Source organism: Quercus robur, chromosome 4 (assembly GCF_932294415.1).
Source record: "Quercus robur chromosome 4, dhQueRobu3.1, whole genome shotgun sequence".
In the NCBI taxonomy this organism is placed as follows: Eukaryota; Viridiplantae; Streptophyta; class Magnoliopsida; order Fagales; family Fagaceae; genus Quercus; species Quercus robur.
The window spans coordinates 70721191-70737011 of NC_065537.1; the positions used below are offsets into that span (position 1 = coordinate 70721191).

Sequence of the window (15821 nt, forward strand, 5' to 3'; positions counted from 1 at the left end):
AAGGTTTTGGAAGGGTGATAAATTTTCTAATAGAGGGATTCCAAAGAATAAAGCGCTCTTGTTCAAAAAGACTGAACAATCCATTCGCGGAACCAATTAACCTAAAATGTTGGATACGGCGACTCGTGAGTGGTAACTCGATGTTTTGAATTTGATCAAACGAGTCATTGCTATCGTCAATTAATTTGTAGTGCTCTACGTAGGGTTTATCGAGGCAGTGCCTAACGATTAATTTGTTGTAATCGGAGAGAAGTGAATGTGATCGAGTGAGATGGGAATTGATGAAGACAGAGCTTGTAATTAGAGAGTTCCATGATTTTGAAACGCACCTGAATTGAATTAGGGATTTCACGGGTAGTCTGTGCAGGATTTCTAGCACCACTTCCTCTGGGAGATAGTCTGACATTCCTAATCAAATTTCAAGCTTTTCTGAAATTTCAATTTCAAGCTTTGGTTTGAGACTCGCTGTTTTGCTTTGTTTATATTTTTTGAACTGCGGTTTTGTTGTAAACCGTGCAATTTCTTTTACTCAAAAAGAATATTCAAACAAATTAGCGGCAAGATTTTAGTTATCTATTTTGGAAAATATTTTTTTAAGATATTTTTTCAAATTTCGAAAAATTCTTTTCTAAAAAGGAAAATTATTGTAATCTTAAGGCATACATTAAGGGTGTGTTTGGATAGAACTTATTTTACTGAAACTGAAAACTGAAAACACTGTAGCAAAATAATTTTTAAATGTGTGAATAGTGCTGTGGGACCCATTTTTAATGAAAAAATTAATAAAAAATGAAATTTGTGGGTCCATAAACAGTACACGGGCCCACTGATTGACAGAAATGTCAAAAAAAAAAAGGCCAAACAGTACTGAACAGTACTTCTGTCCCCTGAAACACGTGTGAAAAAAAAAAAAAAAAAAAAGCAAAACGCAAAAGCAAAACTCAGGAACCAAATACACACTAAGTTATCCATTACTCAAAAAAATTAATCAAAGAAATTAGCGGCAAGATTTTTCTTTGGGTTCGGTTAATGTGTGCCCTTAGAGCACACATTAAGTTATCCATTTTTGGAAATATTTTTTTAAGATATTTTTTCAATTTTCAAGAAAATTTTTTCCTAAAAGGAAAATTATTATATGCCCTTATGGCATATATTTGCAAAACCTTTTTCTTTTACCAAAAAAAAAATTAGGGGGAAGACTCCCACCATTGAAACCTCTAATATTTGCTTGGTTATGTGTGTGTTTTTTTTAAGACCAAGCTTTTTTGGATTTCTTTTGGTTTTTTTTTTCTTTTAAAAAAAATTAAGAAACAAACGCACATAAAAAAGAAAGGAATGAAGAGAGGGTATGAGATTTAAAAAGAAAAAGAAAAAGTTACAATGCATGGTAAAGTTATACATGATATAATTAATTGTTTCAATCTTTTATTTTTTGTCTAATTGTAAATTTTAATAATTATGGTTATTATTAATAGTTGGGCTGTCCACGAGTCAGGTTTGTACCCAACTTAGAATCGACCCAATCACTTTGGGTCTCCCATACCTAGACTCGCTACCTATCGGTAGAAGGAGGAAGTTTGGGTGGTCAGATGTCTTCAATTTTTGGTTAGGTCTCGGCCGATTTCAGATTGTGCAAAATGTCATTGGATTTTGCATAAATCGGCCAGATTTTTCCAAAATCTATTGGTTATAATTGGATTTGATTAGATCTCGACAGATTGGCCAAAACCAAACCAACTAACCACTCCAATCAACGAAAAACAACAAGTTTCTAGTGTGTAAATAGTCAGGTTGGTTGGAAATCGGTTTTCCATGCTTAGACCCGTCAACCGACCCACCGGACTCGAGTTTTAGAGGTGGAGATCTGCTGTTGATCATTACTATCGTCAAGTCAGTCGGTTTTTGGGTCGAGTTGGCCAGGTAAGGCAGGTTGGTCGGGTACTAGGTTTGGTTGGACACCCCTAATTAATAGGTATTTATTACATTTTTGTTTTGTAAATGAAATATGATTTGGTAAGATTTTAATAGATATTTAAATATAAAGTATAATTAAAATTCAATTAAAAATATATATAATGGAATAATAATGATGTACTAAATTATGAACAGTTTTTAGTTTACTTGACAAAATATTATAAGATCAACCAATAGTCAAAATTTTTTTATTTCATATATTATATATTTCATAGATATGTCTAGCATCTAAATATCATTTGTCAAAATGCTTTAAATACTATAACACTTTTTTTTTTTCTAATTAAATAGTAAACAGTATCAAAAGAAGTGTTTTTTTTTTTTTTTTTTAGAAAGAGCACTATAATTTTATTTAACGAAAGGCTGATTTGGCTTGAATTATAGCGGAGAGGTGTGGAGGAACATCCTCCATCCATACCGATAACTCGCTAACATGTCTTGCATGTCTAGCAATATTGTGAACCGTACTATTATCCTCTCTTTTGACATGACTGAACTCCATGGATTCAAACTGGTTTGCTAACCTCTTTGCATCATCTACCAAGTGTCTGTAGTCCGCCAACAATGATCCCTCACACATTAGGGCATCATTAGTGTTCTTGGAATCCTCCTCAAGGACAATAGGTGAGAGACCGATATCTAGAGCCAACCTGAGTGCTCTCTTAGTTGCAATCACTTCCACAACAGTAACCCAGTAGGGCAAAGTGATTTTCTCGTCTGTGGATTCTACAACCTAACCCTTATCATCTTGGATTACAACTCCCACACCCACTGAAATTTGTTCTCAGAACATAGCACCATCAAAGTTCACCTTCAGGATCGGCCATGGAGGTGGTTTCCAAATGGCGCAGTGTGGAGGCCGATTGGATTGATCTGGCTCATTACCCCTAATTGCTGTTGTTGAGAATTTTTCCTTGTCTGAAATATTGATCGCATTAAACACTTGCTGTTGGGATTGCTGGGAATTAGAGTCAATAGAAGCAATAATTGGTTAGCAATCATGCACGGGTAATGCTGCTTCAATATCACTTATTTTTGCTGCCAACGTATCACTCTTTACTTCCACAACCAAAATAAGAGGTGCATTAAATGGGCTGGACTCTTTAATGATTGGTTGGGATTTTAGACTTTTAGAAATTCCCATAGTAGTTGTAGAGTTTGAAATCACCGCCAACTTTGAATGCGATGTCAGCATTAATGAGGAATCAATTCCACAAAACTCGGATTCCATAACTGATGTAACGTCCTCTTGCAGTGTGGAGGCCGATTGGACTGATCTGGCTCATTACCCCTAATTGTTGTTGTTGAGAATTTTTCCTTGTCTAAAATATTGATCGCATTAAACACTTGCCATTGGGATTGCTGGGAATTAGAGTCAATAGGAGCAATAATTGGTTAGCAATCATGCATGGGTAATGCTGCTTCAATATCACTTATTTTTGCTCTCAACGTATCACTCTTTACTTCCACATCCAAAATAAGAGGTGCATTAAATGGGCTGGACTCTTTAATGATTGGCTGGGATTTCAGACTTTTAGAAATTCCCATAGTAGTTGTAGAGTTTGAAATCACCGCCAACTTTGAATGCGATGTCAGCATTAATGAGGAATCAATTCCACAAAACTCGGATTCCATAACTGATGTAACGTCCTCTTGCAGTGTGGAGGCCGATTGGACTGATCTGGCTCATTACCCCTAATTGTTGTTGTTGAGAATTTTTCCTTGTCTAAAATATTGATCGCATTAAACACTTGCCATTGGGATTGCTGGGAATTAGAGTCAATAGGAGCAATAATTGGTTAGCAATCATGCATGGGTAATGCTGCTTCAATATCACTTATTTTTGCTCTCAAAGTATCACTCTTTACTTCCACAACCAAAATAAGAGGTGCATTAAATGGGCTGGACTCTTTAATGATTGGCTGGGATTTCAGACTTTTAGAAATTCCCATAGTAGTTGTAGAGTTTGAAATCACCGCCAACTTTGAATGCGATGTTAGCATTAATGAGGAATCAATTCCACAAAACTCGGATTCCATAACTGATGTAACGTCCTTTTGCACCGTCTCAACGTTTTCTTGCACCATTTCATCGTTGCCTCCCTCAATCAAAGCTGCTATACCGGATTCACTATAGTCGGCAGTCTCCCTTTCTTTCCATGCAGGTTGAGATGAGGTCCTTTCAAACATCTCAGGCACCACGATTACACCTTTCCTTGTTGAACAGTGTGGAGAAGCCCAAAGTGATGGACCAACTTGTTGTTTTGAAATTTGTAAGGTGCCTTTGCTTTGAATCCATAGTTCACAGCTCTTGTCATCATGACTCAGCTTGCCACGCTAATAGCAAAGATTCAAGATGAACTTCTGAGATCGCTAGTCACTTCAAAGGGTAAAACCTGAATCCTCCCTCTCTGAGAGAGACATATTTCGCCAAGTATCTATGAGTTCCTCCATTAAGACAGGTTGGAAGAAAGAATGAAAAAGAACTACACACAAGAGGAGACAAAAAATTGCTTCCCCTAATCCCACAAGAAAAACCCCACAAGCTCTAGAGATAAACTTGTTATCCCTAGAGAGACAAAAACAAAACACTCCTTCGTAAGGAAGGGACAAAGAACTTCTACTGCCTAAGAGAAGAGGGAGTACCCACCGTTTTTTATTATTTTTATATGACTAAACAATACTATATTATGATAGGATTAGACCTAAGGGATAAATTGTAACTTTCGTTAAATCATTATGAACTATAACTTTTTATAGACGGTATGTTTTGTCATTGAAAGTTTGCAAGTATTTTTAATATTTTTTAATTTTCCTTTCAAATTTAGATTTTTTTTTAAAAAAAAAATCAGATTAATTGAAATTTAACAGGTCTTTTATAAAAAGTCCAGGCAAAACACCCAAATTGAGGGGAGAAATAATGAACACCCACCTCCACAGCAACTTAAAATCGTTGATCAATCAATGAGCTCACTACAGCTTCGGGGTGGAGCTTGCACTAACAAAAGAAATAAACCTAAAACCTTCACAAATTATGGAGATGTTCATCTATGATCAATCAATGAGCTGATTACAACTTCGAGGTGGAGCTTTACTGTTGATACTAGCATATAAGATATTGGGGTGGAGAGCTATTTGTCACTGCAAATCTTGACTTTTATTACATTAACTATTTTCCATCTCATACGCATACTAAGCACCATAAGCTATCCTCCAGGCATAAGCCCTTCCCTTAAAACTTGGGCTTTAAGGGATGGGCTTATGCTTTGTGTTAATTTAAACCGGTTGGCTGTCGAAATTGAAGTTGATGCTAAAGTTGTTCTTGGTTGGGTGACAGAAGAGTTTAACTATATTTTACACCATGCTTCTCTTATAATTAATTGTAGGACCCTCATCAACCGGATTCCTTAGGTGAAGATGAAGCATTGCTTTCGTGAAGCCAATAAGTGTGCAGACTTACTGGCTAGGAAGGGATTGAGCACTGACCAAGACCTTCATTTATTTTGGTCGTCCTCCTATTGTTATGAGAGGGTATGCCCTTTAAATCTCTATTTGACTTTCCTCTTTAGTTTTTCTATATAAGCAGCATTTTCTACCCCCCCAACCAAAAAAAAGAAGAAGAAGCATATGAACCAGCGTCATTCAGATTCGACTCCATAAAATTGCTTGTTAGAAAATATATGGCTTTGTTTACTCAATAAAGAAGTGAATTGCTATCATTCATTAACTGCCACCCTACTTTGCTAATAAAGCTAAATTAAACTCATGAAGCGCCTAAAATCCCATTCCCACTTTTGACTTGGGTACTTACATTATGTCCCATCTAAACTAGTTGATTTTCCTTTCTTTGTCCGTATGACCCTTCTGGAATTCTCACATTTTAGAACTCAACTCTTTGCATAATTCCTTTTAGAGCTTAAAACAACTAATAGTGAATGTAGAAATGGCTTAGGCCACTACCTTGATTAGAATTTCACTTGAGATAGCAGCTTTTTTTTCCACAAGCTTCTTCCGTAGTCCATACCCTTTCTCTTATTTCAATAAATGCTTGTTTTTTATCGTCAAATTCCCAAGGGAAATTCAAGGTATTTGTCATACCACTTCATTGTTGGAACTCCTAGCAAGATTTTGATTTCCTTTTGCCTCTCAATTAAGAACAAAGTTTGGATACAAACTTGGTTGTAGCTTGCAATAACCAATAATAGGAAGATGACATGTCTTTGTCATGTGCAATACACATAACTCACATAAAATAATTGCATACAATCATTTCAATGTGGTTTAATAAGTGAACACATGTCATCTTCATATTGTTAATTATAGCATTAGGCTACAATCAAGTTTGTAGCCAAACTCGATCCCTCAACTAATATATTTTCACTAAAGAAAATTTTTTTTCTTACAGATTAATTTTTGACATGAGGCGTCTTCATATTGTCTAAGGATATCTTGGATTTTTATGCACTTATTCATGGATGTTCGGCTAAAGACTTGTTATACGCAAAGAAAGTGTGAGTAATTTTTGGAGCTCCAATACAAATGACCACTCCATGCAAACTTTTTTCAATCCTCACTTGATGCAAATGCATGTAGTTTCCTCTGCACAAAGAAGAGAAAGGTAAAGGAGAGAGGGTTACCTTATCTCAATCCCCTCGTGGATAATATATCCCTTTGGTTCTCCATTTAACAACGTAAAGTAACAACAGAGATACACTCCTTAACAAAAATACCAATTTTCCTCCTTTTAAAAAAAATAAATAAAGAATAATATTCTCTTTTCTTGATGTAGTGAGTTGGTGTATCAAGCATAGAGTCAGACTCGAAATCATGTTTGCTACCATCCTACCACAATGAGGCTTTTGTCCCTTCTTTCCGGAGTTCTCATCTCCTTTGGTCTCAGATTCATTTTTAATGCCAATTTTCCTTTTACACTTTCATGTGTCATGATTTTATATATTCAAAATTTTGTGTGGTAAATGCATCCGAAGTGGCTACCATTACATATAGTTTTTTGTCAAAAAAATGAATTTGTAAGGTAAAGAAGGCTAAACAGGGTACACTGTATGAAGAGGAAAATATGAATTGGACATGTCTTGTTTTAAATTTAATTATATGCTATTGGAGGTAAATTGTAATTTTCATAACTATTTAGGTAGAATGTTTGGTCATCGATAGCCTTTCTATCTTTCTTCTTCTTCTCTCTCTCTCTCTCTCTCTTCCCCTCCCCCCCTCCCCCCTAAAAAAAATATTTTAGTAAAAAAAAAAAAAAAAACACTATTCACATCAAAATCATCTAACAAAGGATATTCTATCATAATACAAATTTTACTAAATTCATTGAAGACTACTTAACATACAACAAGCTACTTTTTACCAGTGTCAGATTAAGACCATAATATCCCAAGTATAACAAAATATTAAGACAGAATCTCACTCCCACCTCACGGTCACATTTCCTGACCTGCAGAAGAGGATCTTCGTTGTTCTTGTGTTGCACTTTGATCTCTAACACCACTAAATATGTCTCCAGCCTAAAATATAAGATAAATAACTCCAATTAACATTATAACACAACTATAAATACTACATAAAGTAATTTACATTATAAAACACATAATATATCTATAACAAAAGCACAACAAAGTAATAACCTGGCCCCCCTAATCGCTGAATCAAATGGGCCAATCTTAATTTAAAATTGGCCGCTTTCTCCAATTGTGATTTAAAATAGGCCATTCTCTCCATCTGCTGTTGTATTGCCTCTTGTTGATATAGCATTGCCTCTTGTCGCTGGCGTACTGTCTCTTCGAGTTGTACTACCTCTTGTTGCTGTTCTCTTGCCTCCTGTAGCAGGTGCACTCTAGCTTCATCAGATGTCAACCTGAAAATTTGGTAGCAATATATACACCAAAAGGCTTAGATGGTTGAGAAACAAAGATAATCGAACAACTGAGTAAAACCAATAAATGTCATATTAGAAAGCAACCCATTATAGAAAATCCACACAATCAACGCACTTAAACAAGAGAAAAAGGAAGTCAAGAATATGTATACAAATCAAATATCTTGCAAGCAAGACCAAGACTACTAACGAATGAAGGGCTGAGGTGGATGACTTTATCTCAAAGTGAATTCAGAGAAAGAATCCTCCAAATTTTTAGGCATGAAGAAGAATCAAATTTGAGTGTGAATGACCTCATCTTGGTTAAAGTGAATTCAGAGAGAATCCTTTTTGGGCATGAAGAAGCATCAAATAGATGCATTACCAAAGAAAAAAATGAGATACAAAAATAACTAGAACCCCAAACCCAAAAATAAACACACGTATCTCTATCATCAACTTAAAAAATGTCAAAAACCCAATGAAACTAAGTCAAAGCAATTGATAAAAGAAGAAAGAAAAACTGGGGAAAAAAAGGTGCCTGAAAGGCCCTAATTGGCTGGTGAGAAATGAACCAAATCATAAAATTGGAAAATCAAAATAATCTATAAATCAATAACAAATTTTTTTTAAGAAAGCAATGTGAAATAAAAATTTAAAGGGAAAAAAAATTCAGATTAGTGAGAGTGGTGGATTGGCTCCCACACCTTTCTTTTTGGGGAACTAAATTTGAACCAAATGTGCAATGCAACTGTTGGAGAGAGAAAAGTAAGATAATTTTTTTTGCTAATAGAGACGGTGGCCAGAGATTAAGAGTTAGATATTAATGTAAAATGAAGGTTATTAGTGAAGTGGTTGGGTGAGTTTTGGGGAAATGGTGTTATATAATAACTACTAGTTTGAAATCTTTAAATGCTACTTATGTCACTTTGATTCCAAGTAAAAATAATAATAAAAGTGGTGGGATCAATATCAAGGATTTTTGCCATATTAGCTTCGTTGGAAATGTCTATATTCTTATTGGCAATGGTGTGGGCTAATCTCTTCACTTAAACCAAAAACAAAGTGTTGGATAATATTTTAAATGTGCAATAGGTGTCTTGTGAGAGACCGAAATGCTTTCATTCAAGGTTGGAAAATCCCTTATTTGGTGTTTATTGCAAATGAATGTTTTGATAGCATAGCATACTCAATAGCAGTGTTTTTAAAGTAATTTGTAACCTGGACACTGAAATGTTATATGACAAAGTTAACTAGGGCTATTTCATAAATCCATTAGACGGACTCACCCTGGTGAACATGGACGAAGTAATACAACGTTGTGCAGGGTGGGGACTTAGCTGCATTTCAAGTTGGGAGAGAAAGTAAAGGGTTCATGGAAAATTCAAGCTGTGACTAAATTATATGCCAGCCATTAACCTAATACAACCTTCCATTTTTTTATTCAAGTTGTGTACAAAATTTAGGATAAAAAAAAAAAAAAAAAAGTATTGACACAAACAGAGTTGATACACAATCACATGCATTCACAAATAAGCTTTAAAACGTCAATTACATCAACTAGAATATTAAATCCATCCCACAAACACCGATAATTTAATGGCAGTAAAGAGGCATAACAATTGAGCATTTGCCACTAATTAAACAAGTCAACATCAGTTGGGTAATAGACAAATAGATTAATAATGTAATAGATTATTCAAGGAAAAGATTTAATTCAATGAACAAAAGCAATACAAGCTAATTAGGCAGCAGCACATAGATAGAAAAGGAATCATAAGCTGGTCCTTTATGCTTCATTAAATATTCCTTTAATTTTTATTTTTTTATTAGTAAAATTTCATTGAATAATGAAAAGAGATCACCCATAAACAAAGGGGGCATACAATAGGTACACCAAACTAAGTGAATGCCATTCACATCAATAATACTTATTTTCAAATTTTGAACTATCCTCATTTATAGGTTTATTCATGCCCCTCAATAAGCTCAACCCAAAAAAATAAGTGAGCATTACCCTAAATAAATAGAGAAAAAAAAAATAAAGAAAAGAATCACTACAACTCTACAAGGACATCTAACCAACACTTAGCAGACTAAAAAGAAAGTGTCTTATATATATAATATGGAATTTTATATTAAAAGGGAATTACCTCAGATACAAAGATGGACACAAAGTAAATCCCAAAGAAACACAAGAGAAAAAAGTTCCAGTCTAAGAGAGAGAGAATCAACAAAGTCTACAATAATGTATCTCACTATGACCCCAAAACAAAAGACAATTCAAACAAAGTTCATAGGAAAGATGATTTTGGGTGACTAGTGGCTTCCACAACCTCAAAAGTACGTAAGTTTCTTTCTCTACAAAATTCACAAAGGATATAAGTTCCATACAACCAAGGAGTAATTACTAAACCAATTGCTCCATCAAAATTCACATGAGACTTGGAGCTTTTGTGTTTCCTTTTTCCTATTTAGTTATATTAGTTTCTAGCTTAGTGTTTTTTTTTTTTTTTTTTTTTTTTTTAAAACAAAACAAAACCCTTAGCAAAATGTTATGAGTCTACCAAAAGTTACATGGTTACAACAAATTTTAAATGCTTGGCATCATCCCATACTTTGTTGAATTTACATTAGTTCAAAACAACAAGTCATTTACAAAACACACTATTTGAAGGCCATGGCAGATCATATCAGAAAAATCTTAGCAACCCTAATAAAATGATAAGAGTAAAAAAAATTTGATATTGAATATGGATTAGATGTGACAAGTTCTGTGCATATAAAAAGATAATCACATCAGCCTTTCATTTATATTTGGTTTCCAGCTTGCAAATGTCTAATCTCATCATCAACGACAACCACAAACTTACATTTAACAGTTCTGACCACTCTTTATAGCAAGTCAATATCAAATTAACATCTGAAAGCAGTATATAGAGGTCTAAAAATGTTTACTTACAAGCAAAAGCTGAAATGTTGACTTGAATCAAGCTTATCTCTGCATTTCCTCTTCCTGCTCACTCCCCTTTTGGAAACTGCATCATTCGGTTTGTCAAGCAAGACAAGGTTCTCCATATAATTATCAACACAAAAATAGTATGGTCTCCCACAAATTCCCAAATGCTTAACTTGTTCGCTCTTAGGGTCATACGAAGATAGCTCCCAATGAAGTGGTAGTTCTGCCTCTACTAATATATTACCATTCTTCTGTAGACCTAATACCCTTATAAGTCCTCCGTAAAGATTAACAGTGAATAGTTTAGTCCAAGAATCAACAACACCGTACTCTTTCATCACCCAAATGGAACAGCAGTTGTTCACTGTGTGCCTATAAGTATCATGACATAAAAGAGAAAGCGATCCTCCAATTACTGAGGTATGAACATAATCACTCGTACGGAATGCACCATTTGGCACTGATATCTCACGAAAAACCTCATCACCTAAGTCAAATGACAAAACTAATGGACAAAAGTTATCATCCCTATCCTTCCCAACAAAATGGACAGCCCCATTTAAAGAAGCTGATGGTCGCCCCCAGTCATCAAAACTAATCCCGGGTGAAAAAGAGTCGCCAGCACTTGTTATTCTCCAAGATCCCTCATTAAGAGAGTAAACCTCGACCAGAGGCACTTTGGCCTCTTCAGTCCTTTTAGTTCCGCATCGAAATGCAATCCTCACCACCTTATAATCATTAGTCCGTGGATCAAACCCGAATGCTGAACGACACTTAACGCGGCCGTGCGTCTTGACAATAATGCAAGGGTTTGGAAGGGTTATAAATTTTCTAATAGAGGGATTCCAAAGGACATAGCGCTCTAGTTCAAAAAGACTGAACAATCCATTCACGGAACCGATTAACATAAAATGGTTTATACGACTACTCGTTAGTGGGAAATCAATGTGTTGAATTTGGTCAGATGAGGAGTCATGGTTATCGTCAATTAATTTGTAGTGCTCTAAATAGGGTTTATCAACGCAGTGCCTAACAATTAATTTGTTTGAGTTGGAAGAATTGGAGGAAAAGTGGGAATTGATGAAGGCAGGGGTTGTAATTAAAGAGTTCCATGATTTAGAAACGCACCTGAATCGAATTAGGGATTTGACGGGAAGTCTGTGCAGAATTTCCAGCACCACTTCCTCTGGGAGATAGTCTGACATTCCTAACCCTAACCCAATTTCAAGCTTTTCTGAAATTTTCGATTTGAAAAACTTGGGAATGGCGTAAACAGATAGAGATAGACAGTGTTCTGAAAACGATATCGCTTTGGTTGACTGTCTTTTTTTTTACTTTTTGAACTGTTTTGTTTTACCGGCAATTACTTTTTAATCAAACAAATTAGCGGCAAAGATTTTTGTAACTCTTATAAAAAATAAAAAATTAGGGCAAGACTCCCCCCATTGAAACCCTCTAATAATATCTTCAAGTTTTAGTAAGGACACCATCACACTCACACCAACATTTACTTTGGACTTTGTATGAGTCGAGTCAGTTTCAATTGGAATCAAGAAAGAGGAGACAATTGTCAAATCTCGTCAAAGACTTTAATTTTCCTCCTCATCTTGTCGGAGATCACAAGTAGAGATCACAAGATCTCAACTAGATTTGAGTAGAGATCATTATATTTTTGCCAAATCTAGGCAAAACCTTGGACAACAATGTGATTCTAGGTTGAATTCTTGGTAGAAATGTAGGATTCCAACAAGATTTCTAAGATATTTGGTGGTGGGTTGGTTGAGTAAGTTTATATTGAGTTTCAAAAGGGAGACCCACCACTTGACCTACTCCCAATGGGTTTTGGAGGACACTTGTCGCTAGAGATTGTAATGGGGCGGGGCAGGGTTGGAGGATGGGGTCTTCGTCCCTGCCTCGCATGGTTTTGTTTTACCTCATCCCCTCCTTGCTCAGCTAGACGGGGAAATCTTTCTCACCCCATCCTTGCCCCTTGGGGCCCCGCAAAGTCTCGTCTCACCTCGTAAAATTCTACTTTTTGTTAATTTGCCCTACAACTAGTACAAATATTTTTTAATAAAACCTATTTCATTAATAAAAATATACTTGAAATTACAACTAAATTTATTCTATCAAATCAAATCAATTTTTGGAAAAAATTGAATAATATATCCAAGTGTTTAACAAGACAATCACAAAAAAAAGAAAAAAAAAACTCATAGTATAACACAAACAAAATAAAGGCAAAGAACTATATTAGGTAGAATAAAATAAACTAATATTGATATGTTTGTTTAAATTAGAGTATGAAAATTTTATAATTATAACCCTTAGCAACGTGAGACGGGGAGAGGTGGGGCGGGGCCAGTCTAAAAAGTCTAAACCCATCCCCGCTTCGCCTCATGGTGCAGGGCAAAAATATTGCCCCATCCTCGCCCCATCACCTTTGTGGTATGGGAAAAATCCACATTGAGTGAAGCGAGGAAGGGTGGGACAAAATTGCCATCCCTACTTGTTGCCAACTGCCATAGTCATTGTTTTGGGTAGCGATTGACTCGAATTCGAGCAGCAAAGGTGGGTGGATTGTAGGTTACCGGTGGACAGCCTAGGTAAAATATAATTAATACCAATAAAATTTAGGCTAATACTAGTCTAGTTCAAAACATGCTTACTAAAAAAAATTGTAAAAATATGGATGTTTTAAGAAGAGAATTTAAGGTAAAGCGGACTTAAAAATAAGGGATAATAAGAAGAAAATTTAAATTTGGCGTATTTTTTTTTCAATTGTATGCTATTAGCATTGGAGCTTAATAATAATTTTTTCTATATCATTATGAAGTATAATCCATAACTTTTTACATAGTATATTTGGTCATTGAACGTAACCATGTAATTAAGAACAATAACTCTAGGTGTACAAAATATTTCACAAAATATTTTACACCTACAGACAAATTGTTAATTGTAGATGATAAACACCTACCCACTCAACCATAGTGAAAAATATTGTTGTGATTATAGGACTACACAATAAAGAACATCCTATCATAACACAAAATTTACTAAAAATTCATTGAAGACTACTTCTAAACATACAACAAACTACTTTTCATATCAATCACTGATTTTACCAGTCTCAAATTAAGACCTTAATTTCACAACTATAGCAAAATATCATGACAGAATCTCAGTCCCACAATAAGGTCACGTTTTCCCATTTTTCGTTCATCAAAATAATAGGTCATGTTTCCTGATTTGCAGAAGGGGATCCATGTTGTACTTGTGTCGCACTTTGATCTCTAGCATCACAAAACATGTCTCCAAACTAAAGGAAAAAAATGTCTATCTCATTTCTCGAGTTCTAGAGATTGGTCATTCCAAATTAACTAACTTTTACGTTCAGTAAATTTTGATTCTGCAGTCTCCATTATCTCAATTTGTGATATCAAAGTGGCTATTTTCTCTGTCTGATGCTGTATTATCGTCTCCAATTCAAATAGCAAGGCCTCTTGTAGCTGGAGCGCTCTCCCGTCGTGTAGTATTGCCTCTTGTAGAGGCCTCTTGTTGATGTATTATTGTCTGTTGTTGATGTATTATGTCCAGTGGTAGCTCGTATACACTCGCATGTTGTAGTATCTCTTGTAGTAGGTGTTTTGCCTCTTGTAGCTGGCATATCTCTGTCTGAAGTCAACCTAGAAATTTGGTAGCAGAAGATACACCAAAAGGCTTAGATGGTTGAGATACTAAAACGAATTGAACCACAAAGTAAAACCAATAATTATCATATTAGAAAGCAACCCATTATAGAAAATCCACAAAACCAACCATTTAAACAAGAGAAAAAGGAAGTTATGAAGATGTATATAGTTTTCAAATTTCGTGCTGATTAATCTCCAAAAGTACAAACGTATAAAGGGATGAGGTGGATGACCTTACCTACTCCAAATGTTTTAGGCATGAAGAAGAATCAACTTTAAGGGTGAATGACCTCATCTCAAAAAAGTGAATTTTGAGAGAGAATCCTCTCAGTCTTTTGGGCATATAGAAGCATCAAATAGAAGCACTACTAAAGAAACAATGAGATACAAAACCCTACTACAAAAATAACTAGAACCCCCAGACCCAAACATAAACACACATATCTCCAAAAAAAAAACAACTTAACATATCTCAAAAACCCAATGAAACCAAGTCAAAGTAATTGATAAAAGAAGAAAGAAAACCCTAGGGAAGAAAAGTACATGAAAAGCTCTAATTTGCTAGTGAGAATTGAACATAATCATAAAAATGGAAAATCAAAATAATGCATAAATTAATAAACAAAATTTGGAATAAAGCTATGTGAAATCAAAATTTAAGGAAAGAAAAGTGTAGATCATTGAGAGTGGTGGTCTTGGTGGATTGGCTTTCACTCCTTTCTTTTTGGGGACAAAAATTTGAAGCAAAGCACTAAGAATCAATGCAACACTTTATTTTAAAAAAAGAAAAAAGGAAATTACCATTATTATTTTTATCACAAGGAACCTCTTCAAGGCAGGCCCATCCTGAGTAAACCCCGGATCTCAAGACTCGAACTGGACAGCTTTAGCTAACCCATGCAGGCATGTGCAATGCAATTTTTGAAAATTTATAAACATGTTTATCCAAGTCCCACTTGCCTTCTTTAACCATTCTATTTTTATGCAGAACTTATTTACCTCCCTTAACATTTGAGCACCTTATTCTTGCATTTCCCCTTCCTTTATCCATTATTTTATATCTGATACAATCACCAAGTGTCACCAACCCATATTGTGTGGTTACACCCTCTCTTTATATTATTTTAAAATTTTACAAACTTACAATATCCCCTTTCAATCTTTGGAATAATTATTAAATTTACCTAACTAATGTTAACCTATTTTAAATGTAAGTGTGACTCCCCCTATGTTGTTGTCCAAACAAAGAAAGCGGCCTTTTTGAAGCCTTCACATACCACATACACTTCTGGGGAGACGTCATGGCCCTTTTT

The 15821-nt window shown here is 35.0% G+C and overlaps 3 protein-coding genes and 1 long non-coding RNA gene across 7 annotated transcripts in view; 1 reads left to right on the forward strand and 3 right to left on the reverse strand.

Moving 5' to 3' along the window:
* The window catches only part of LOC126723557 (uncharacterized), a 144940-nt gene that overhangs the window by 66333 nt on the left and 62786 nt on the right, over positions 1–15821 (forward strand). The gene's annotated exons all lie outside the window — the stretch shown is intronic.
* Positions 1–15821, reverse strand: part of LOC126723544 (F-box/kelch-repeat protein At3g06240-like) — a 58311-nt gene that overhangs the window by 39575 nt on the left and 2915 nt on the right. The gene's annotated exons all lie outside the window — the stretch shown is intronic.
* Positions 7263–15821, reverse strand: part of LOC126723548 (F-box/kelch-repeat protein At3g23880-like) — a 49511-nt gene continuing 40952 nt past the window's right edge. The window contains exons 1-3 of one of the 2 annotated variants that reach the window (XM_050427084.1): positions 10817–12157; positions 7625–7854; positions 7263–7504 (exon numbers count right to left, since the gene is read on the reverse strand). In XM_050427084.1, coding sequence (XP_050283041.1) covers positions 7488–7504; positions 7625–7854; positions 10817–12018 — 1449 coding nt within the window. In that variant the 5' untranslated portion in view covers positions 12019–12157 and the 3' untranslated portion in view covers positions 7263–7487. Of the gene's footprint in view, positions 7505–7624; positions 7855–10816; positions 12158–15821 lie in introns of those variants that run through there. The other variant, XM_050427086.1, reaches the window with a different exon arrangement.
* The window catches only part of LOC126723547 (F-box/kelch-repeat protein At3g23880-like), a 92111-nt gene continuing 90148 nt past the window's right edge, over positions 13859–15821 (reverse strand). The window contains exon 2 of the mRNA XM_050427083.1: positions 13859–14502. Within this exon, the coding sequence (XP_050283040.1) occupies positions 14289–14502 (214 nt within the window). The 3' untranslated portion in view covers positions 13859–14288. The remainder of the gene's footprint in view (positions 14503–15821) is intronic.